Source organism: Hippoglossus stenolepis, chromosome 11 (assembly GCF_022539355.2).
Source record: "Hippoglossus stenolepis isolate QCI-W04-F060 chromosome 11, HSTE1.2, whole genome shotgun sequence".
Classification (NCBI taxonomy): Eukaryota; Metazoa; Chordata; class Actinopteri; order Pleuronectiformes; family Pleuronectidae; genus Hippoglossus; species Hippoglossus stenolepis.
The window spans coordinates 5,733,045-5,756,247 of record NC_061493.1 but is presented as its reverse complement, the minus strand read 5'-3'; the positions used below and the strand labels follow the sequence as shown (position 1 = coordinate 5,756,247).

The window sequence follows — 23,203 nt, the reverse complement described above, 5'->3', positions numbered from 1 at the left end:
CTGCACTCTGTTTATGCATATTTGGGTATATATATTTATATACTATACAGTTGGATTTAAATTCATAGACACATCAGTGTAGCCATCCTGCTGCTTGCATCACTTGACAACATATTGTCCAGCTAATCATCAGTCAAAGGATTGATATGTTTATCAAAGTGAGGACTGCTCAGGCAACTCCCTGATTGGACATTGAGTGGAAGGGGGCGGTACCTCTCTGAAGGTGGCTCCTGGGGACCTGGAGATCTTGTAGAGGGCGTAGACGGGAATGCAGATCACCGAGGACATAGCCATGCAGAAGCCAATAGCCAGGGACCAGCTGGGGTACACGTAGTTGTTGTAGGTGATGGGTTTGTACTGAATCACTGTGAAGATCAGGATGAACTACAAGAGCAGAGGAGAGAGAGAGAGACTGAGCAGAGGAGACGGTGATGAATTCAAAACATCTTGCAAAATACATGGATATTTAAATTGATCATCTGTAAACAGTTTTTGGCAAATGCATAAAAATATCAATAAAGATAGCAACAATTCAGCATGTGGCCCCATCCTATTCACAGTTTGTGTAAAAAATGAATGTTGTTGCTACTCTCAAAGTAAAAAGTTCCTGTACAACTGATGATGTTTTCACAGGAAACTTTAGTCTCTACAGGTCAAATATCAGAAGCCAGCAACACATTACATACTTGCTTTTATTTACAAGTAGCAGATAAATATAATTATAAATCCTGAGTGTAGCCAGCAGCAGTTTGGTCACAGTTCTAGCAGAGGCCCTGGAGAGCAGGGCATTAATCTGTGTGGTGAAATGAAAGAGAGAACAAAAGTGCCTGAAGTCTGACCAGTAATCCACAACAATGAATTTCTTGGTTTGCCCAGCAGCTTAGTGGACTAATGCGCCTGCTTGGGAAATACCATTGATAGCGGCTGCATGTGTCCATTTCCCAGTCAGAAAGATTTGCTTTTAGAGGTTTATATTGGAAACAAGGCCAAACAGCAGCCAAACAGATTAGTGGTGACGGCAGCTGAAATATAGGCCACGTCCCGAACAATGTGTCAGCAACTCAGCCAAAGTTTAGAACCTCGCACTCCTTTAAAACCAGTACGTGGTGTCCGTCCTGCAACAACGTCCCAATCTATTTCAAGGGCACAATGTAGCTTCATGTGACTGAAACAGTAAGAATCAATCACTGTGACTGTGGGCCCTGTGTGTGTGTATGTGTGTGTGTGTGTGTGTGTGTGTGTGTGTGTGTGTGTGTGTGTGTGTGTGTGTGTGTGTGTTGACATACAGAGATGATGAAGGGGGAGATGAATCTCCAGCAGACTCTGAAGAAGAGAGGAGGAGGGAAACCCAGCATCATTTCAACATCTCTGAAATAGTTCCTGTGACCTGCGGTGAAAAACAAAAAAAATGTCATCCACCTCTATCCATGGTGAACATCAATTAAGTGCTGATTTTACACTTTAATAATGATATTCAATACATACACATAGCATGTGATCAAAGGAACGAGTAGGGAAAGTGTGTGTATGGTCTGTACTGTTCTTTTAACACTACCCTCAGTTTTTCGAAAAAATTGTTGGATGGAATTGCGCAAAACAATGATTCTACGGTGACATCCCCTCAGCGCTTTACTATATCACACATGAATTTCTAATCTGCATAATGGCTCGTCAGGAAGGTCTTGTCAGTCATCAGCTGCAGTCACAGTGAGCAGGCTGGTCGGTGACGCCTATAGCTCACAAAACGAACAACTGTCGGCCGGACTTGTGAAAAATGAAAAGAAGGGAAGATTATAAGTTTAAAATAAATCTAAGATGTGTTTTTTCCAAGATAAAAGTAGCTCATGATATCAGTCGGTAAATTCTAGGTACAAAAGGAAAAGGAGACGCACGAGAAGAAAAAAGGTTTCTGTCTAATCTTGCATACTGAATACATGTCCTTAGGCCTCTAAGAATCAGTACATCTGCCTGTGGCACAATGACTGTGGGTGTGTAATGGTGAGTTAACAAGGCAGCGTCAATGAATAATTTGTAGAATTCATGTACTGACGAGTTGTCGGAGAATTTCATTCTTGCTCGACTAAGACACACTGACATTTACTGCTGATGTTTTGACAGCTGACACTATTTCTCTGTACGGGGTCATCATGTCAAGGTATGAACCCCTATCCACAGAGATAAGAGAATTAAAAACTACTGGGCCTCATGTGTTTTTATGTTTTTTTTTACAATAATGTTGTATGTTTGTGTTATCGAAAACACACAAAACCAGTGGTAGATCTAGGATTTTTCTAAATTAGGGGCCATAGAGGGGCCAATAATTTACATAGAGGGGCCAATAATTTGTCTAATAAACATGCATGTGAATTGTCATATTTATTGACAGTAAGTGAGTAGTTTTTCAAAGACAGGTGCAATTCAGGGGCCAATCAGATTTCAGCTTGGGCCAGTGCCCCCCTGGATCCACCCCCAGATCTGCCCCTGCACACAACAAAACCCTATACTCAGTCTGTTTCCCTCCTCACCATAAATATACATGACACAGATGCACATGATGCAGGAGATGATGACCAGAGAGAAACTGGCAGCGTAGTTGTCCATCAGTAGCAGCCAGTAGATTCCTGCCTGCACACGGAAAACAAGAGTTAAAAGTGCATCTCTAGGAAATGAACACGAGCTGGATTCAGTGTGAGTGGGACTTACCTGTGTTGTTAGTGGCACTCCCAGTAAGAATCCAACTATGGCCACTGACAGCGTGACCACAGTCTTGTTTCTTATGATCCAGTCGGTGCCGATCTCGTCGACGATGGCCGTCACCAGGGTCTCCAGCAGACAGAACTGAGAGAACAGGGGTGAAAAAGGTATGGTTTAACATGAGAGCTCAAAATTCCTCCCTACATGACGAGAACAGAGGAACCACATAAAAGAATATTTTAGACTTGAGGTGTTGTTTTCTGTGAAATCAACTTTTACACACATTACAGAGCTGATAACATTATTGAGGGAAGAGGATTTTAATCTGAAAAAAGCAAATATTCTGCACGTGTCATCTGAGGATATTCACTTTGTAACATTAAAAAATTAACTTTTGTAGCATGACCAAGAGCAAATATGTTAAAACACCTTCTGACTATGAAGGCACACTGAGACACAGGGTGCGTTCGGGAAAGTCAAAATCATTTTACTATTTCACTATTCCTTGACCCTAAAGGAATATGTCACGGGGTCAAGTTAGGACAGGAGCAAGGTGCAGAGAAAATCCCACTCCACTTACACTCTGCGCTTTAAAAAAACAACAACTGTATTTTCAACAAAAGATACGCATTAAATGTAGAGTACTATAAAGCACCCAGCCTGACAGAATAAAGTTTCAAAGAGATTTGACACTGTCTAAGAGTATTAAGTCAGTCTATACAGAGACAACATTTAGCTACTACTATTTATGAAATAATAATAAAATAGGGGGATTTCATTAAAATTTTTGAATAAAACAAACTGAAATGAAATAACTCACCTGAGTCCCCAGTCCCAGGAGGATGAGCATGAAGAAGAAGAGCAGCGACCAGAGCGGTGAGATGGGGAGCAGAGTGAGGGCTTCTGGGTAGGCCACAAAGGCCAGGCCTGGGCCGTGGTCAGCCACCTCGGACACGGGGACGTTCAGGTGGTGCGCCATGAAGCCCAGGATGGAGAAAATGACAAAGCCGGCGTACACACTGGTGGCACAGTTGGTTATGCTGATGATGATGCTGTCTCTGTGTGTGGCAAAGAGACAAAGAAACATGGTGAGTGGTAATCATACGTCTTCAAAACACAGTGGGGTGTGTTTATAACAGGCGAGAGACATAAGACATAAGAAACACGCGAGAAGAGGAGAATTCTTTCTATCTTGCATTACGAGAATAAAGTCAAAATGTCAAGGAAAAAAGTGAAACATCGAATTAAATCAGATCTGTTTTAGTTGCATATTGAGAATAAAGTTGAAATTTCAAGAATACTGTTGAACCTTTAAGAATTTATCAAACTAATAACGTCCGATATGTTTTGCATCTTCATACAAAATCACTTGTGTAGATGAATCGGTGAAATTGTTCTTCAGAGTCAGTTTTGGTTTTCAGCACATCAACACAGTAACTGGTCTTTAAATAGCACTTTTCCTGATGACCACTCAAAGCTCTTTACAGTAGTTTTGCCCGTCACACACACACACACACATTCATGCATACAGTGTATCTACAGTATGTTATGGTAAATAATTGTTTATGAAATTAAATATATGAAATAGTCAGTTGACTTTTTCATTTCTGCATAAATGACGACCAAAGTTGGAGATGTTTGATATCTTGCATTGTGTAAATCCATGAAATATTCCTTTTAAAGGTGACTAATGTACCCAAGGTCTGTAAAGTGCCAGAGAATTGCTGTGATTTCTGTGTAGGAAGCAGGGAAATTGGAACAAAAAGCTTTTTCATTTTCAAGAGCGATGCAGCATTTTTCTATATAATTTTTTTTTGGAATGTGTTGTCCTTGTTCTGGGCTGCACCTGTTTCAGCGGGAGGATGTGTTTAGAGCACCTCTCATCTTTACTCTGTCTCTAACTCTCACTTGGACTTTGTTCACATCTAACAGGGGAACCATGCGGCTACGCTTGTTTCGTCTCCTCATATTTCCCATCAGACCTGATCACGGAGGACGACTCTGATAACTTTGCTGTCAGTCCCCCTCCTCGCTCTTCTGCCCCCGTCTCCTGACCCCTGACGTGCACTGCATATGCACCAACCGGTGGTGTTGCAGGAGTGCAGAGAGCGACGCCGCGGGGACGGAGCTGTGGAGCCCGCGAGCTGATTAGGCCGCCGTGCAGCTGTGTGCGCAGATAGCAAAAACCCCAAGCTCCTGGCAGAGGAACAAATACTTTATACAGCCAGCACACCTTTCAACAACTTCTCTCCGCTTGTCTTTTCACTCGAGCTTCTAGTCGATTCTCAATATTGTTAATTGTATCCCTCTTCCTCCTCCTAACTCACCTCTCCTCACCTCCGACGCCTCCTCACTACCCACATCTAGTCCCTATGATTAGTGGAAATAATGAGATGCCGGTCTGTTGCTGAGACACTGCTTTTCAAACAGAGCCTGATGCAAAATGAGCTCAGTCGTATTCACACAGGCGACAGCAGCCAGACACTGGCACAGTGAATCGGACCACCACAGTTTTAATGCTGAGTTTTAGTTTGAGAATGACACTGTGGAAATCTCAAAATGCCTTTCAAAATCTTAAACATTTGATATTTGTAAGAATTTAACAATCCAGCTATATCATGTCACTTAATGAGCATTCGAGGTGCTGATAAGCTGATTTGTTAACCTTCAGACAAAGCCAGGATAGCTGTTTCCACTCTTTACGGAACTTATAAGCTAAGTCAGCTAACACATTAATCTAGCTTTACCATAAAAACACGAGACTGATATCTATCTTCTCATCTAGCTCTGCAAGAAAGCAAATAGGTATTTACAAAGATGCTGTTCAATAAGTCTGTACCAACCTGTAGCAGTTGTTGTGGAACTTGTTGTAAGAAGCCATGGTAATGAGCCCACCCCAGGCACAGCCCAGAGAGTAGAAGATCTGTGAGGCAGCATCTCCCCACACCTGCAAAACAAACCCACACACAGTCAAAGGTTGTGCAAAGTTGGAGAAAGAGCAGTTTCTACTTCCAGTTGATTTATCCCTGTGTCTGTGTGAGTGTTACCTTTGCGTCAAGAACCTTGTGCCACTGCGGAGTCAGGTAGTACTTGATGCCGTTGACGGCTCCATCCAGGGTGATGCCACGGATGAACAGGATGGTCAAAACCAAATAGGGGAATGTGGCTGTGAAGTACACCACCTGGATACGCACACAAACACACACAGCCCCAAGACAAGGTGGTGAAGTCGATTGGAATTTGTGACAACAAAAAATACCAAAGGGACAACAAAGTTATAAATGTCCAAATATATATATATATATATATATATATATATGTGTGTGTGGGGGCCCATGGGTCAAAACTGCTTTTTGAGGACAAAGACTTGGTTTTTTGGGTTCAAGGGACACTTGGGTTAACGTAATCACTATAAACAGATTCTGCATGTGAATATGTAGAATATGTAGGTGAGGGAAATTCATGTGTAGATAGTTCTTAATAGAGAAGTGTTGTCTGGACCCAAAACTCCTACAAAAAGTATCACTGTTTGTGTTTTGTGTGGAGAAACACTCAACTCGTTTGACAAAAGAAAAACAGTCAACAACAAACACAATCGATATCTACACCAGAAGCTGAAAAATATTGGCCGATGCCCCAAGAGGCCAATTCGTTGACAGACAGTAGCCGATGGGCACTGAGGTTTGGGTTCAGGTAAGGCATTAAATCATGAGGGTAAAGGTGGGGTAAGGGGCTAGGTTGGCCTCACAGGGATAGTGTGTGTGTGTGTTTGTGTGTGTGTGAGACGCTGACCTTTCCAGAGGATTTAACACCCCTGATGAGACACAGAAAGACGACAAACCAGGACAATGCCAGACAGCCCAGGATGGGGAGACGGACCTCTCCAAAGTTTCCAATACCATCAGAGATGTTCAACACATAGTGTCTGAGAGACAGAAACATACATTAGATATTATAGACACTATAGATATTTAAATATTTTGTATTAACAAGGCTTATGTTTTCTATTTCAACGAGAGGGAAATTTTAAGAAAACAAACGCTAAAAAAGAAGTCTAGCTTTACACTTTTCACTCCACTCGGTGTTGCAAACATTTCATTCTCCAGCAGAAACATATAATACTTCAAGGAGGGCCTCCGGGCCTTGGAATTTTCATTACTGGCAACGACTCTGCCTTTCCCCTGATATTTGTCTTTGCTTGAGGCAATAAAAGTGTTGCAGGTGTTTCAGGAGTGACCAAACACATTCGGTGTGAAGTTATTCAATGGCTTTTATGTGGCCTGTGTTGCTATGAAAAAGTGACTTCTGGAAAGTGACACTGAAAAACATTATACGTGATATGCATGCAGTGAGGATAATTACTAAAACCACCAACACATCTTTATATCTGCCTCAGCAATTTTTCTCGACGTGTTTTTGCAATGTCAGTGCAAACACAATAAGAATTGAATATATCATTCAACAATCTGGGTAATTGTAAAAGATCTACTCATTTTATAGGAGTTTTATATAGTTGGTTTAGAGCAGCAGAAATGTGAGGGTTTTAGTGGTGTAAATGCCTGATGGACTAAAACTGTTAAATCCACTGCGTCAGGAATGTCCGATGAACTGTGGCCTGTGCAAAGTGCCAGAGACACACAGCAGTGTCGGGACATCAGATTTGTCCTGACCTTCAAATGTGCTTTGTCCATTTTTTTTGCTGTGTCCATGCCCAGTGTGTCACACAGGGCATGAAGAAGGACAGGTACAATTAGGTTGATCGGAATCGTTGCCCATTCTTCACGTGCAAAAGCCTCTAGCTCAGTGATGTTTGATGGCTTCCGTGCTGCAACTGCCTTCTTTAAATCCCACCAAAGATTTTCAATCGGATTTAAAACTGGTGACTGAGAAGGCCACTCCAGGACGTTCCAGGATCTTTTTCTGAACCAAGCTTTGGTTGACTTGGAGGTTGTGCTTGGGATCATTGTCTTGTCATTGTCTGGAAAGTCCAATGATCACCAAGGTTTAATTTGTCAACAGAAGGCATCACATTCCTCTTTAAAATGGTCTGGTATTTCTGGGAATCCATGATGCCAGGTACACGATCAAGATTGCCAGTTCCTGCCACAGAAAAACAGCCCCACATCATCAACAGGTTTGCAGCTGTTCCATAAGCTTTAAACGTCCTTATAATGCTCCCAATGGTGTATCTTGGAATATAAAATTTTTGGGAAATCTTCTTATACCCAACGCCCTTGAAATAATCTCCTCTCTCAGCTTTTGTGGAAGCTCCTTTGTCTTTCCCATGATTGCAAATCACCTTGAATATGAATGGGTGGGGTTTATATATGCATCACAGCTGAAGCAAATGAAGGATCACTATAGAGTTCCCAAAGGCTTAATTATGTTTCAACTCCACTTTAGGCCATAAAAACTGTCAGACAGCTTTAAAAACAACAATATTATATAGGGGTTGAATAATTGTGACATGGCTATCTTAACAAAACATACTGTTACACACAAATACTACATCATGCATTTTCTGTGTTGATTTTATGTATCACTCAACTCATAAAGAAGTCGTCCGAAGCAGAATCTTGCTCTTTGAAAAAACTTGAATTGATAAATCCTTAAAATCTTTGGGGGGTTGAATATTTCTGATTGCAACTGTATATACATATGTGATGAGAATGTGTATATAAAGGAAAAGAGACCCTGACTACTATCGAAAGAGTAGACATTTTTGGATTGACATAAAAAAATCTAACCCAACAGGTACAGGTGAAGCAGTTTGTACTGGGCTGAAGATTCATGGGTAATTGTAAAGCATAACAACTGGCCCAACACAATGTTGTCTCTGATAGAGCTTAAATGTAACAGTTACACAACTGTTACTGGTCGGTCTCTCTCTCTCTCTCTCTCTCTCTCTCTCTCTCTCTCTCTCTCTCTCTCTCTCTCTCTCTCTCTCTCTCTCTCTCTCTCTCTCTCTCTCTCTCTCTCCCTCCCTCCTCCCTCCCATCATACATTATTATGTACTATTTCAACTATTTCAAAACTGGCGGACGTAATGGACGTGAGTCATAATTTGTTTTGTGAGTGCGTGATGTTATTTAGTTGAGTCTAAACTGCGGTGAGGCTGGCTGTCGCTGCAGATTGCTCAAAAGCTGCTGCGCTTTCAGTCAAATCTAGTCCAAATATTTAAATGCTTTCTGCAAACACGGGTCATGTTTGAGGAAAGCTTATCTGCAGGGTCCGTTTTGACCGGGGTTTCGTAGGAAAGGCCGACAGGACAGTCCAATGAGGTTAGTTGCATAACCTGGGAAAAACTAAATGCACACTCAATACTAGAAACTATGAAAATTATGTTCTTTGGATTATGTGCTTTAATTTTGGCTTTGGGAGTAAAATTTTATGCAAATGTACACATTACACAATATGTCATTTTTGTTCATGAAGGTCAGATTATGTTGTTTTTACCCAGTCTGAGTTTACAGATGTGTCCGATTGGATTTCCTCACAGACAGACCCCAGACAGTACGAGTTGGAAAAAACACCTCTGAGACCATCATCCTGAACACTGGGGTCCCCCAGGGTTGTGTTCTGAGCCCTCTGTTGTTCACCTTGATGACCCGCAACTGTCGTGCCAAGAACAATTTGAATCACATCATCAAGTTTTCAAGATGACACAACAGTGGTGGGCTTCATCAGCAACGACGACGACTCAGCCTACAGAGAGGAAGTGAACCAACTCGTTGTCTGGTGTGACAACACTAACCTGTCACTGAATGTCAACAAGATGAAGGAGATCACTGTTGAATTCAGGAGGAAGCACACGATACATACTCCACTTAAGATTCATGGCAATGCTGTGGAATCAGTGAGAAGCACCAAGTTCCTGGGGGTGCACATCACGGATGACCTGACATGGACTACAAGCACAACTTCCCTTTTCAAGAGGGCACAACAGCGTCTTCACTTCACTTCCCTCACAACTTTCTACAGAGGCCCTATAGAGAGCATCCTGACCAGCAGCCTCTCAGTCTGGTTTGACAGCTGCTCCGACTCGGATCAAAAGTCCCTCCAGAGAGTGGTGAGGACGGCAGAGAAAATCATCAGAACCCCCCTCCCATCTATATAGGATCCACTCCGGACACGCTGCTTTAGCAGAACCACCAAGACAGTCAGAGACTCAACCCACCCAGACCATGGACTGTTTCACCCTCTGCCCTCTGGCAAACTCTACTGCAGCATGCGGCGCAAGACTGACAGACTCACCAAGAGCTATTTGCCACAGGCCATAAGACTACACAGTTCCCTATAACAATACAAATATGCTGGTCTGATGATTGTTCATCTGCTGAACACACACACAGGCAGAGACATATATTCAGCTCCCATAAACTCATATCTTCCAAAATGCTGCTATAATTTTTGGTGCAATAATTGAATGTTTCACCAATGTTTCACCACTCGAGCACCGGATTGAGTATCTCACCAGTGTCAAGTTTACATTACTGTTACAAGTTTACTTTACTTTTTACTGTTACTCTACGAGAAACAGCAAAAGAGCGGGAGAGAGAGTGAGCAGAGACAGAAGGGGCTGAATGCATCTATGAGCTGTGTACAGACCTACAATGAAAAACAGATTGCATTCAGGAAATCATTAGGTGGTGGTCAGTGTTGATAACCACATTTGGGCACTGAGAAGTGTCAAAATATGTTTGCCTCTTTGTGAAGATGTAGCGGGTCAGAGGACATGAAGCTGACTGGACGGCCCTTTTCCATGTGGCCCACATTTGCGTTCACACAACAGGAAGAATGTGGCTAAATGCGTCCCAGACCGCCTGTAAATGTGGTCTGAGTGATCGGATCTCAGGACGCGTTCAGGACGCATTTGGGTGCGTTCAGACCTGAACTCAGCGCTGACCATTTGTGATCGTAGCACCCAGGAAGGATGTTAATACCAGGTCTGACTGAGGTCACTAACAAACACAACTAATATATATTGCTTCAGTGTTCTAATAGTACAAGTCACAATGTCCTTGGTACAGCCAGCACTTACTTCCAGTACTCCTCACTGGGGCTTGTCCTCTTGGTGCGGTTGACCACCTCGGTCACCCCCGCCACCAGGCTGGTGGTGGCATTGACCAGGCTGCTGTTGAGCGGGTACCCACTGCCCAGCACCCCGGTGCAGTCCGCCGTGTTCCAGGGGTTGTTGCAGTAGGTCCATGGCAGCAGGTTGGTCATAGACATGAAAAAGTAGTAAAATGCGATGCAGATGACCACGTTGTAGTAGATGCCGATGTATGTGGACACCACCATCATGCCGTAACCGACACCTGAAGGGAAAAGAAGAAGGGATGAGAGAAAAATGGAGGAACCTCACTTCTATTCAAGGTGACATGAAATCAAGCAGCTATAATCTGTTATGATAATACAACCTCTCACCTTTACCTCAACCTTCTTATGATGCACATGATCTACTAGTTAACAGAAACCAGCAGAATCAATGTGCTACACTCTCAACACGCACACGCACACACACACACACACACACATTGGCTTTAACTTATCCTCGGCCATCAATCAACACTAACCTTTGAACATGGGGCTGATCCTCCAGACTCCCAGACATCCCTGGCTGGCGAACTGACCGAAGGACAGCTCGAGGAAGAAGAGAGGAATGCCGCAGAACACCAGCATGATGATGTACGGCAGCATGAAGGCACCTGGAGGGGTGAAACAACAGGACAAAAACTCAGTCACTCTCTTATTGTGAGAAGCTGCACATAATATACTAAGCTTCCCAATCTGCATAATGTGAGTGCTTCATTAAGGTTGACGTGTGGGCATTTCCTGTGAGTCCACAGACAAACACATCAGCCAAGCAGGTAGAAACGATGCCATTTATCTCCTGCTGTTGTCTGGCAGGGATAATAACTGGTTTAAAGGTAGATGAGAGTTACAGGTAGCATGAAAAAGAAGAACTAAAGATTTGCACACTAACTACATGATAAAGTTATAAAATCACATGTAGGCAAGACAATAACCACTTTAGAAATCTGCAAAATATGTGCAGTACATATAATAAGTATTGTACAGAACGCAAGAAGCAGGATTACACTAAAACTACTGGACAGATTTCCACGTAACTTGGTTTAAGGATGTGGTATGGGTCAGGTAAATCCCATTCAATAGTTTTTCAACATTTTCATTGATTTCTTTGGGAATAAGAAAGAAGAATATTCCTGGATCTTGATGAAATTAAATACTCCTTACTAAGGGCACTGATATGTATGAGTGTGTGGAATTTGGTGCTGATCCAAGTATAAATCTGTATCTTGTGAATGTAAATGTGGTTTCATTAGGGGACTGTTGGGCCTTGGTAAGGGTATACACCATTCTAGTTTGTTGGCTAGGTTGTATGTCAGCAAGATTATGCAAAAACTGATTTCCTCAGAAAGTAATACTACATAAATAAAACCTGTGACACGTCATCTAGCCGGTCATCGGGGTATTTCAAAAACACAAAAAGATAGAAAAAACCTCATCTGTCACAGTAACGTCCCCTGAGTGAGCAGAGAGGTCACTAAATGTGCAGCTGAGTCTGTTCACCGGTGCAGAAACTCTCTGGTGGTTCAGACTGGACCAGAAACCAGACATTCATCTATAGGGAATGTCTGTAGTGGGTGTGTGTGTGTGTGTGTGCGTATGTCTGTTATTTTTTGTTTGTCTGTATGCGAACTAGGTCATCACAACCAGCTGACACTGTACAATATCAGAACCTTATCACTGTGTGTGTGTGTGTGTGTGTGTGTGTGTGTGTGTGTGTGTGTGTGTGTGTGTGTGTGTGTGTGTGTGTGTGTGTGTGTGTGGGTTTGCGTTGCTGGTAAAGCTCAGCTCTCCTGATCCTTCATAAAACCTGCAGCTGTGTGTGAGTTCACGTGCAGCCCACATACACTGAGTCCTTGTGAGGGACTGCAGGCCGGCTACATGCGGAACACTGATCCAAATATCTGCAGCATAAACCCAGGTGAGAGAGATGTCAAAGACGGATCTGAGTCATCGAGCGAGATAACCTTGCTCCTCTAAGAGATACTAAGTCATAGAATTCAATCCGGAGTTTTTCGGATGCACTTGACGTGGGAACAGAAAGACTCGGCAGCAGAGCACGAATACAGTCTCGCCTCATCCTGTTCTTTTGCCTCGACTACACAGCGAAAGCAGCACAACAGCAGCTGGATCCATTCTATGCTCTCAGACACATTTTGACAGCATTCACAGCCCAATAAACAATAATGCTGTTTCACTAAACGTCCTGCCGAACACGCGGCTCTGGATGTATAAAGCCTGAGCTATTATGTGGCTGGTGCAGACAGCTGCATTGAGTGCACTTACAATGGAATATGGCTGACACATCTGGCCTGTCTGATGATGTAGACTGTGAAGATATTTTATAACACAAAAATACACATTAAGACTCAATTAGGAGGATTGTGCCGGTAACTGTCTATATACAGCAACACACATATCCCTGCTGTATGCATGTATAAATAAATCAAAGCCATATACTGACATTTACAAAGGAACTGTTGTATTTGGTTGTTTTGATCGTGGTTACCTCCACCAATAAGGAACTTATGTTTTCAATGCTGTTTGTTTGATTGTTGGCAGGATTACGCAAAAAAATACTGAACTGATTTTCTTAAAACTTGGTGGAAGGGTGGAGTAAGGACCAGGGAGGAGCCCATGAACCTTTAGAGCAGATTTGTTAAAGGGGGTGGGTACAGGAATTTCTTTCCACTTTCTCCAACATTGCAAGATAGAGTGCTCTTCGAATTAGCTAGCAACCACATCCCAAACACTCGAGTTTTAATGCAGTATGTCTGTAGTGTGTAAAGAAGCTAGAACTTGTACACAATTTAGTAGTTAATTTATTAATAGCTGGTGCAAAACAGGAGAACTACTGTAGCTGTGCACCATTTCCTACAGTGCATATTCTCCCTATATATTCTATAGACTTGTTTTTTACAAACTGGTTAGGGTGAGAGCCATTTTAAGTCAACTATATTCATCAGTACTTTACATTTGATTCTGTGGTCATGCCTAAAATATTGCTTAATGGGGCTTTTAAGTGTAACTTATAGTTTTGGCTGAAGTACCTCCTATATAATATATATATACATATATATATATATATAAGACATCAAAAATAGCAAAAATAAATAAATAAAGAAGAAATAGTTCCGGCTTGTGCGTAGATCCGTTCTGCTTGTGCTCAAACTGTGCGCTTGCATAATTTGTTGCTTGGACAGATTCCGATCGCTGCAGCGTCATCTCTTCTCGCACTCATGCTACTTCAATGCGTGTCTGAAATGTCAAAACAAGTCTGTGAAAATTGCCCAACTAACGGAACGCCAGGTTGACAAATGAAGATTGTCTCTGGTGTTAGCCGAGTGTGAAATAAAGCTGTGGAGGGCAGAGGTGCATGAATCTGTTTAAACCACCTCAACGGGACACAAAGAAGTAGATCCACAACGAGGACGGGACTATTTCACTTCAACACTACACCTGGCCTGATTGGGTAATTTTCACAAACCTGTTGCACAAAAAAAAAAAAATTGGAGATAAGAAAATCCAAGAGCAGAGGGGAAATCTGACAGCACAGGAGCAGCATATGAAGAGTGAGGAGAAGAGCTGCAGCTGTGACGCAGGAAAATGTCCAAGCAACAAAATATCGGCGTGCACAGTTTAAGCACAAGAAGAGAAAATCTAAGCACAAGCCGGACACTTGAGTGCGAGTGCAGGGTTTTGAGTGAAACATTACGTACACACCTTTCCCTGCTCATCAGTTGATTTGCTTTATAAAGAATCAATCTCTTTTTTTGCTTCATGTTCCCTTTATGCAAGTTGTAAGTTTGTATATGTACCTGCCAGCAATAATAAATCAAATCAGTAACAGCCCAAGAGAAAGGAGCGACGCTCTATGAGGAAACACATACCGCCTCCATTTCTGTAGCAGAGATATGGAAACCTCCAGACGTTGCCCAGGCCCACAGCATAGCCCACGCTGGTGAGGACAAACTCAATCTGGTTGCCCCAGTTGCCTCTCCGGAGGTTTTCATCCTTCTTCACTGGCTCGCCTGGAACTGCTCCGTTCTGCAACAAAGACAGGGAGAGAGCGAGCGACAGGGGTGAGTTCAGGTGGCAGGGAGGCGAGTGTGTTCCTGAGATAGCGCTGCAGCAGCAGAAGGTCCAGCTACTATAAGCAGGTTACAACACACCTCATTAACAAGCGAAAATCAGAGACGGATGTTCCGATGGAGACGAGTCTCTTCAGAGGCCTCATTTATCGTGATTATAAATATAAAACAACGGTGAATATTAAAACATCTTTGGGGGCCGCATGTGGAGTTGAATTATTCATGTGGCATTGCTCGCACTCCGTTATTGAATATTCTCGTTAAAATACGATCTCCTCCACCCAAAGTCTGGCATAAGGTGGGCGCGCTGGAGCAGACGCGATGTAAAGTGAATTCAGCGCCTTAAGAACAGCCCATAAGCATTTGGTCTTGTCGTCCTGATTTGCAGCCTCTCCTCTCCTCTGCTCCCTCCATCACTCCATCTGCTGGCATCAGATGGTCCCTCTCCCCTGACCTCCTCCGTAACCTCAGCTGTGTCCGACCGTCTGTCCGTGTGTGTGTGTGTGTGTGATTGAGTGTGTGTGGGTGTGTTTGTGGGTGCACATGAAGGCACTCGTGCTCTTGCAGAAAAATAAATAGTGCAAATAATAATTTGTACGCTCTTTTTTGTAAAATGTGACCTCAGGTAGTTGGAGTGTAAATAAAGATCAATTCGTCAGCCATTGAAAAATAAATGAAGTCATGATCTTAGCTTTTTTTTGTAATGTAAAAATTCAGAAGAGCTTAATTTAAATTTTAAATAAGTCATTTTTTAAAGTTGTAATCTGTAGTACTTCAATTGTAATTTTAAATAAGGTGAATCTCTGCAGAATTTTTGAGGTGGTGGTGTGTATCTTTAGTAAGGATTTGTTGTTATTTTCAGACATGAGCTTTGGAGAATATTTGCACAATTGGGTCCCAACTTTCTCCACAGTTTTCCTTTCACACAACTCAGCAGGAGATTCTCCACTCAGACACCGACATCTCTGGAGAGCAGGCGGAGGCAGGACATATTATTCTGCTGCAGATATCACAGGTTTTGTTTACAGCACATCGACGCCGGCGTTGGTCCTCAACACCGAAACTCTCTTGACATCTTCGTCTGTATCTTCTGCATGTATGGTACCACTTTTTCTTCCAGAGATATTTGTCATCTTTTTGTTTTTTTCAGTTTCGTGTCGGTCACATGTTAAGACGTCATCAACACTGCCACTCAGTTGTGGGGCATCCTGCAGAGGATCTCCTGCTGCGTTCTCACTTGAGCTCATTGTGTTTACCTGGGGGGGCCGGCGTCCAAAACTCTGCATTCTCACATACAGCCTATCCAGAGAATTTCCGGTGATTATTCGGTGAACAGTGCATGTCTTTTTTTTGGCGTTTTCGTCTTTATTTGACAGGACAATGCAACCGTGAAATGGCTTAGGTCAGTAGAAAACCTGTGGCTGCTACAGGAGGACTTAGGTGCCTGTCAAATCAACTTGTATTAAAATATGACGATAAATGGTCGGAAAAAAACAAACAGTATTTGCTCCCTCTATCCTGTGACCTCAGTGGCCAAATATTCAGGTGCACAGATGATCTCACTCTTGCAAAAGAAGCCCAGATTGTTAACTTCACTTAGATTTCTACATGGTAAATGTTTTTTGCCAGTGGAATTTTGTTGCAGATATTGAAAGGTCTAAAGATTTAAATGTACAGCTCTCTGTTGCTGGCTTGTGTGAGTCTATGGCGTCTAAGCCCATGCAGGCTGGCCAGAGTTGTGATTGACACAATAATACAAACTTCAGTCGTGCTGCCCGTGTTATCTGTGTGTAGCAGAGTCTGCGTTTCTGGGGCTCGTCGAATGAATGGCCTCATATTTTCTGTGAGAAAAGCTTTCAATCTGACAAAAAATGTAAATACTGGTCATAAATACACACTTTTCCAGGGAGGCTGAAAAAGAGCGTTTCTGTTGAGAAAAGAAAAGAAATCTGTAGCTACATGCATGTTTACTACTACTCGTAAAGCGATAACAGAACATTTTGTGTGCATAGGTTGTTACAAAACAGTTTGAATAAGGCAATAAAATAATTTATATATTATTTATATTTATATATTAGTATAACACACACACACATCTCCCGAATGAATGCACTACTTCCGAACCAGAGTGAGAGTGAGACATCTTGTTCATCAGCCAAAAAAAAGAAGGAAAACAGCAACAACCACAACAACTAAGAACCACATCCACATTTTGCCCCCATGGTGCCGTAGTTCAACTCTGAGGCAGCGCCAAGCCTGAGTAATGCGAGCGAGAGAAAAAAATTTGGACAGCAAAACAGCAACAACCACAAAAAACAAACAGCCGCCATATTTTCCCCCCAAAGGTTCATAGTTTGCCTTTGAGTCCGACTGTGCTCTCATGTTGGGGGGGGGCAAAATAAAGAGGCTTTCTCCTGCATCCTTGACCGAGGCTGCGGGTGGGACGGACACGGAGGTCAGCCCACACACGTGTTGCTGGCGAGGAGTTGCTCAAAGTCACAGCAGTGCACGAGGAGAGGCCCCCGGCCGCGAGCCTGCTGTCCCAGCGGGCCACACATTATGGCGTCATCGCCCGGGGGTTGACTTTGGAACAGTTCAGGAAAAAAAACAGCATGCAGCTGTGTGGATTCTCGCCAGACCTGACGCTCGCCTCTGCATCTTGTACATACAACTGCCCTATCAGCAACCAGGTGTGGGCCTCCAAAAGACACACACACACACACACACACACACACACACACACACACACACACACAGACACACACACACACACACACACACACACACACACACACACACACACACACACACACACACACACACAACTCAACCTGATTTTGTTTTTTCATTTGCCAGAAATAATATCCATATCTACATATATCCACAGATATCTAGTAATAAAGATAGAACACTTGAGAACTATATAAGGAACAAAAAAAAAAACCTTCTCCTTTTTTTCTCTCTTTACTTAATCATCCTAATCATTTCAGCACAGCCACAATAAGAATATAAAACATTTTCAGATCTCAACACAGTCTCATAATCCAAAGGTAAAGGTTCTTTCTACGCTGATCATAAATCTGTCCTGTAAAATGCAGACGTACCCCTTTCTCCAGCGACAACAGCCTCAGACAGAGGCAGCGCAGCGATCACATGTCACTTCTCTTGTAACTGGAATAGCATTTGTTGTGTTACTCTTCATATTGAAGCATCCAGCTACAGGAGAAGCCTGGCCAACAAGTTCTCACAGAGAATGTGAACTAGGTAAAGCCAAAGTAGAAAAGGCAGAGGTAGAAAATTGATAGTCCTAACTGATAGTAAACAATGAGAGATTGAAGATATTTATAAGCTTTTTTGGGGGGGGGGGTTTGGAGATCGTCGACATGATCCACGAGTCGGAGCAGAATCCGCCGTGTTGAGGCCATATATTGGCTGAACCGTCGTGGGCAGAAGTCAAAACTTGGAGTTCTTCATGACATCCCTCTCTTCCTTCACTGACCTCGATGTCTGCCTCTCTCTGCCCAGGTGTTGCAGCCTGTGGCGTTGGCTCCCGGGAGCCCCCTGGTCAGTGAGTCAGACACCGACACTCCTCTCTCTCCATATCCCTTCATTTCTCAGTCACGTGCTGCTCTGGGACCATCTGGGCTTTACATAAGACCACACATGTCTTACCCCCTCCGTCTCTCTCCATCTATTCGCTTTGCAACTTTCCTCTCTTTTCAAGGTCTCTTTCGAGTGAGAGCGCTGACTTGGCTGAAACTCGTGTCTCTCGGCTGCTGCTGCTTTAAAAGGAAGCAGCCTATTAGACGCATTTAGACACATTGATTGTGGTGAAAAATGTGTGAGTTAAGAGGACTTAGTAACGTGAGATAATGTTTCACAGTGATTTACAAGTAGCCTTCTGCTTACATGAAGCTCTTAAATGGTGTCACTACAAATTTCAGAACTTTCCGAAGAGCGCATACCTCCAGTCCAACAGTTCCCTTACATTCAATCAGGCTGCACTGAATTATAGAGAAAATATAATAACAATAAACCTCATTTATAAAGCACTTTTTCCTAACCATGTCACAAAGTGCTTGGCAGCGAGGCGTTAAACCAAAATATCAAAGACCAGACAAGGCAAAAGACAACAAGGTCATTGGCCACATAGGAGCTAAGGCAGTTAACATGACTAAAACTAAATAAATAAAAACTGCATCAATATAAGCAAATCAAATATTCCTGAAAGAAAAAAGAAAAGAAAATAGTTTGAAGACAGGATTTAAAAGAAGCTAGAGACGTAGTGTGTTCAGACTCAGATATCAGTCTCAATATGCCAGATTTTTTTCCCATCAAGATCAATTAATTATTGTCTGGGAAATTGGGGAAAACGCCAAAAAACGCCCATCCGCCTGGTTGCACGTATGGTCTTTGTTTTGATGTGTTATAGGAAATACCAATATTTTATCTTCCAGACTTATTTTTCTTATCCAATCTTTAAAAGCTCTATGTGATGCTCATTAGTGGTGGCTCCCCTTTTCGGAAACTCAACAAGACCTTTCACAGATCTGTTAAGTTTTGTACCATAACACCAGATAGACAGCATCCCAAAATTCCCATGAATAGCATGAGATCGACAGCCATATTCTTCACAGCTCTTTACTGCTGCTGCAGTGTCCATGTCAACTGAAAAGGGCCCCACTGGGATGGAGGTGTCAGTCTCTGCTTTCCAATGACAATAAGGTTTGATTTCTTAGGCGACTGTGTCTTGAGGTCTCAGTTACAATCTTGTGTTACTGACAGTCAAGCTTCAAGTTTCAGGATCAGGCGTCCAACGTTTCACTGATAGCAAATAAAAAAAAATGTATAAAAACAAAACATACAAAAATTGGGTCAATTAATTTCATCACAAAATAAACCTAAAGGATGGTGCACAGGCATTTTGTTTGTTTGTAAGCAAGATACAAATAGATTTTCGTGAAACTTGATTGAGGGATGGGACATGAGCCAAGAAAGAATCCATGAAATTTTGTGCAGATCCAGGAAAAAGCATAGATTTCAAAGGGGTTTTTTTATATGAAAAAAGAGTGCATACCTTCACAAAGGCCCAACAGTCCCCTTATAAAAACACAATTAAGTTCACTTTATCTGGATCTTTATTTGGATCAGCAACAAATTGTACACAATCACAAACATCAGTCCCCTAAACATCTGATTTCTTTCTAGTTTTTGCATAATCTTACTTGCAAACCAACCAACCAATATTTCCTTGGCAGAGGTAAATGTCATCAAAATCAAACTTATTTCCACTAATGAGTCTCATTTATATATTTGGTGCCAGTTGCTAGATTCACCACAAACACTACAAAATAGTCTTGTTGGCAGTAGCACAGTGGACCAGTGACTCACAAATCTCAAATCATAATCTCACAGGTCTGTCAAACACGCCGACGACTCGAACCCTCCTCCTGTGCAAAGCTCGTCTCGAAAAGGCTGCCAGCTCAGTGACGACAATGAGAATGTGTTGTGCGGGCTCAGACTTAACAGTGACATAAGGTGGGATCAGTGCAATTTACCCTGAGGCACGTCACTCTGCAAAAGACCCACAGGGGTAATGTGACGGGGATAAATGCTGAAGCGTTTGTAGGCGGCGAGGATGAATGTCACTCGCCAACAGGCACAGGACTGTTGATGTAATAAATGTGGAGATGTGTGGAAGTGAAACAAGACATCGATTTAAGAACATAAACATGTTTAGCTCCTGAAAATGTGAAGGTAAACAGCTACAATGTCCACAATCAACACTGTTTACATGAGTATAGTTCAGGGGCGGATCCAGAGGTGGGGCCAGGGGGCCTCTGGCAGCTGAAATCTGATTGGCACTGTGGAAAAGCTAAAGGTATTGGATAAAGAGTTAAAATACTTGGGTAAAAGCAACATATTGAGAGGTGAAGCTAATAGTTTAGTTTGATAATGAATGAAAAAAGTTGGATAAATAATGGATAAATACAGGGCGGGATCCAGGGGGGGCACTGGCCCAAGCTCAAATCTGATTGGCCCCTGAAGTGCCCCTGTCCTGTCAGTAGCCGTTTTATTAAATAAACCAGTTACTTACTAACAATACTTATAATATTAAAAATATATAATATAAAAATTCTAAATATGTTTGATGATGCATGGCTTTGCTCAAAGCTATAAATCTAACAGGAATCAATCAATGACTTAAACATGCACCTTAATGAATCAGGAATTGTGATGGATGTTGGATATATAATTGGCCCCCCTGAGTTAATTGGGGCCCCTTTAAGGCCCCTGATTTAGAAAAATCCAAGATCTGCCACTGGCATAGTCCTGTCACCTAGTAATCGACAGCCCCACTGTCTGATATTGTAGTCGTAAAGCTCTGTCAGAATGTTTTATTGGTGTCAATCACTAACGTGTTATTTTGGAAAATTACATTTTTAAAAAATAAATACATTTGATTGTAAAGAAAAGAAAATCTAAGATGCTCTTTCCCCCTCGTGTTTCCTCTCGACTCTGCTGCCTCCTGGCACTTCAGCTTTGTAGACAAACACACACTCACTCACACACACACACACACTACACGTACAGTACATCTCCACACACACACACAGGACTGTTTTGACAGACGAGTACGGACTGTTCAAAAATCTGCTGACAGCTGCAGCCATGTCTGTAAGAGATACTGTCCACTGGAGTGTAGCAAGAACTACTCACTTACTCTTGGCTTGTCACCTCGCGTGTGCACACACACGCACGCACGCACGCACGCACGCACGCACGCACGCACGCACGCACAGTCTCCACACTCCTTTTCTTTCCTTCGATGATGATCTTGGGACTTACTGTAAATTTGGACACTATAAAAAACGATATCTGCCTGAGAGAATCTGTGTGTTACAAAATGCTTCTCCCACTTTGAAAGCTTATTAAATGATCTTCTCTTGATTTAAAAGTTGCATCAAAAGTGTCGCAACAATTGCTGTAATTGCTCTGAGAAGACAGTCGGTACATTTCTGCAAAGGCCTTCTGCAGGTTGAACTTAGTTGAGATGGTGAACGACGACTGTGTCGTTTCCTGTCTGAGTGAATATCCTTTAGCGACACCTCCTACTGTGCAATGGCATTTTACTGACAACTCACAGGGCGAGCTGTCTCAGGCTGCACACGTCTCTCGAGAGGACGGTTTGAGTTGCTCTTTTAAGAAAAACATTTGAACATTTTATGAACATTGGGTAGATATTTACAGTAACTGTCAGTGTGTCGGCAAGAATCGCACATAACTGTAATGAGACAGAAAAACAACGTATTAAATAAGACTTTAACACTGAGATAGGGTTGTGATATTTTTATAGTTAAGGTATTTCTCCATATATATATCTCCCACTCACACACTGTTCTCATTTCACATGTCTATGACGTCTCAGAGCTCCTCTGGAGGGAAGGTGTCTAAATGCTTGCACATATACGCATTCAAACAAAATCTTGTTTTCCCGACTACTTTGTACCAATTCCCTCATGTGTGTTCCGTCTATAAACAAACATTTTTTTTTTACGTTTTTACTCCTAGACGTGGATCACAGATTTATCTTGTTTCTCTATTTTTGTTTTATTGTTTCTATTTTAAATGAGTTCATTTTTAATGCCCATTCACAAGTACGATAAGGTACCTGCTTTGAATCTATTAACATCTTTTTACCTGTTAATGTACAGTATCACAATTCTATGATATGTTTGTAGTATTAAAAATAAATACTGACTCTACAGTATACGCTACTGTGTGAATAACTATAAAATATATTTAAAACAGTAATAATACAAGATTTGATATTGTGTTCGATATGTTTTTGACTTTAGCTAATTTTGTTTTATATTATGGCCCAATTTGCTGAGGTTCACCTTTACAGTCATTACTGTAATAGGCTACTTAAGTACTGTATTTCAAATACATGTGAAATCACATGTAAAATTACTTTTTCACTTCTCCTATCATTATACACAAACATACAAAAGTGTACTGCTATGTAGCAAAAGAGTAATGAGCTCCAAAATAGCGTGCGCCTTCAGAGGAGGGTGGTGGGGTCGGGATAAAAGAGACTGAGATCACACCTGATCCAAAACATGCATAGTTACAAGAGTGTGTCCTCAAACTGATGGTGTTGTGTAACTAGCCACCTCATGACATTATTCATTTTCATAAAACAGGCTTTATTGTGCCGTGGTCACAAGGCAGAGCATGACTCCTGGGTCAAAACTGTCTCTGCTAATTACTTTAGAAACTGGTAAGTGATGTTGAACTGGGGAACTAATCAATGTGTATGGGTC

General features: G+C 42.2%; 1 protein-coding gene across 3 annotated transcripts in view; it reads right to left on the bottom strand.

Moving 5' to 3' along the window:
• The window catches only part of slc6a9 (solute carrier family 6 member 9), a 63,412-nt gene that overhangs the window by 6,300 nt on the left and 33,909 nt on the right, over positions 1 to 23,203 (bottom strand). For all 3 annotated transcript variants that reach the window (XM_035169494.2, XM_035169493.2, XM_035169495.2), the window contains 11 exons: positions 14,676 to 14,832; positions 11,271 to 11,402; positions 10,736 to 11,012; positions 6,487 to 6,619; positions 5,742 to 5,876; positions 5,538 to 5,641; positions 3,515 to 3,752; positions 2,704 to 2,838; positions 2,526 to 2,625; positions 1,287 to 1,387; positions 214 to 384 (listed from right to left, as the gene is read on the bottom strand). In XM_035169494.2, the coding sequence (XP_035025385.1) occupies positions 214 to 384; positions 1,287 to 1,387; positions 2,526 to 2,625; positions 2,704 to 2,838; positions 3,515 to 3,752; positions 5,538 to 5,641; positions 5,742 to 5,876; positions 6,487 to 6,619; positions 10,736 to 11,012; positions 11,271 to 11,402; positions 14,676 to 14,832 (1,683 nt within the window). The remainder of the gene's footprint in view (positions 1 to 213; positions 385 to 1,286; positions 1,388 to 2,525; positions 2,626 to 2,703; positions 2,839 to 3,514; positions 3,753 to 5,537; positions 5,642 to 5,741; positions 5,877 to 6,486; positions 6,620 to 10,735; positions 11,013 to 11,270; positions 11,403 to 14,675; positions 14,833 to 23,203) is intronic.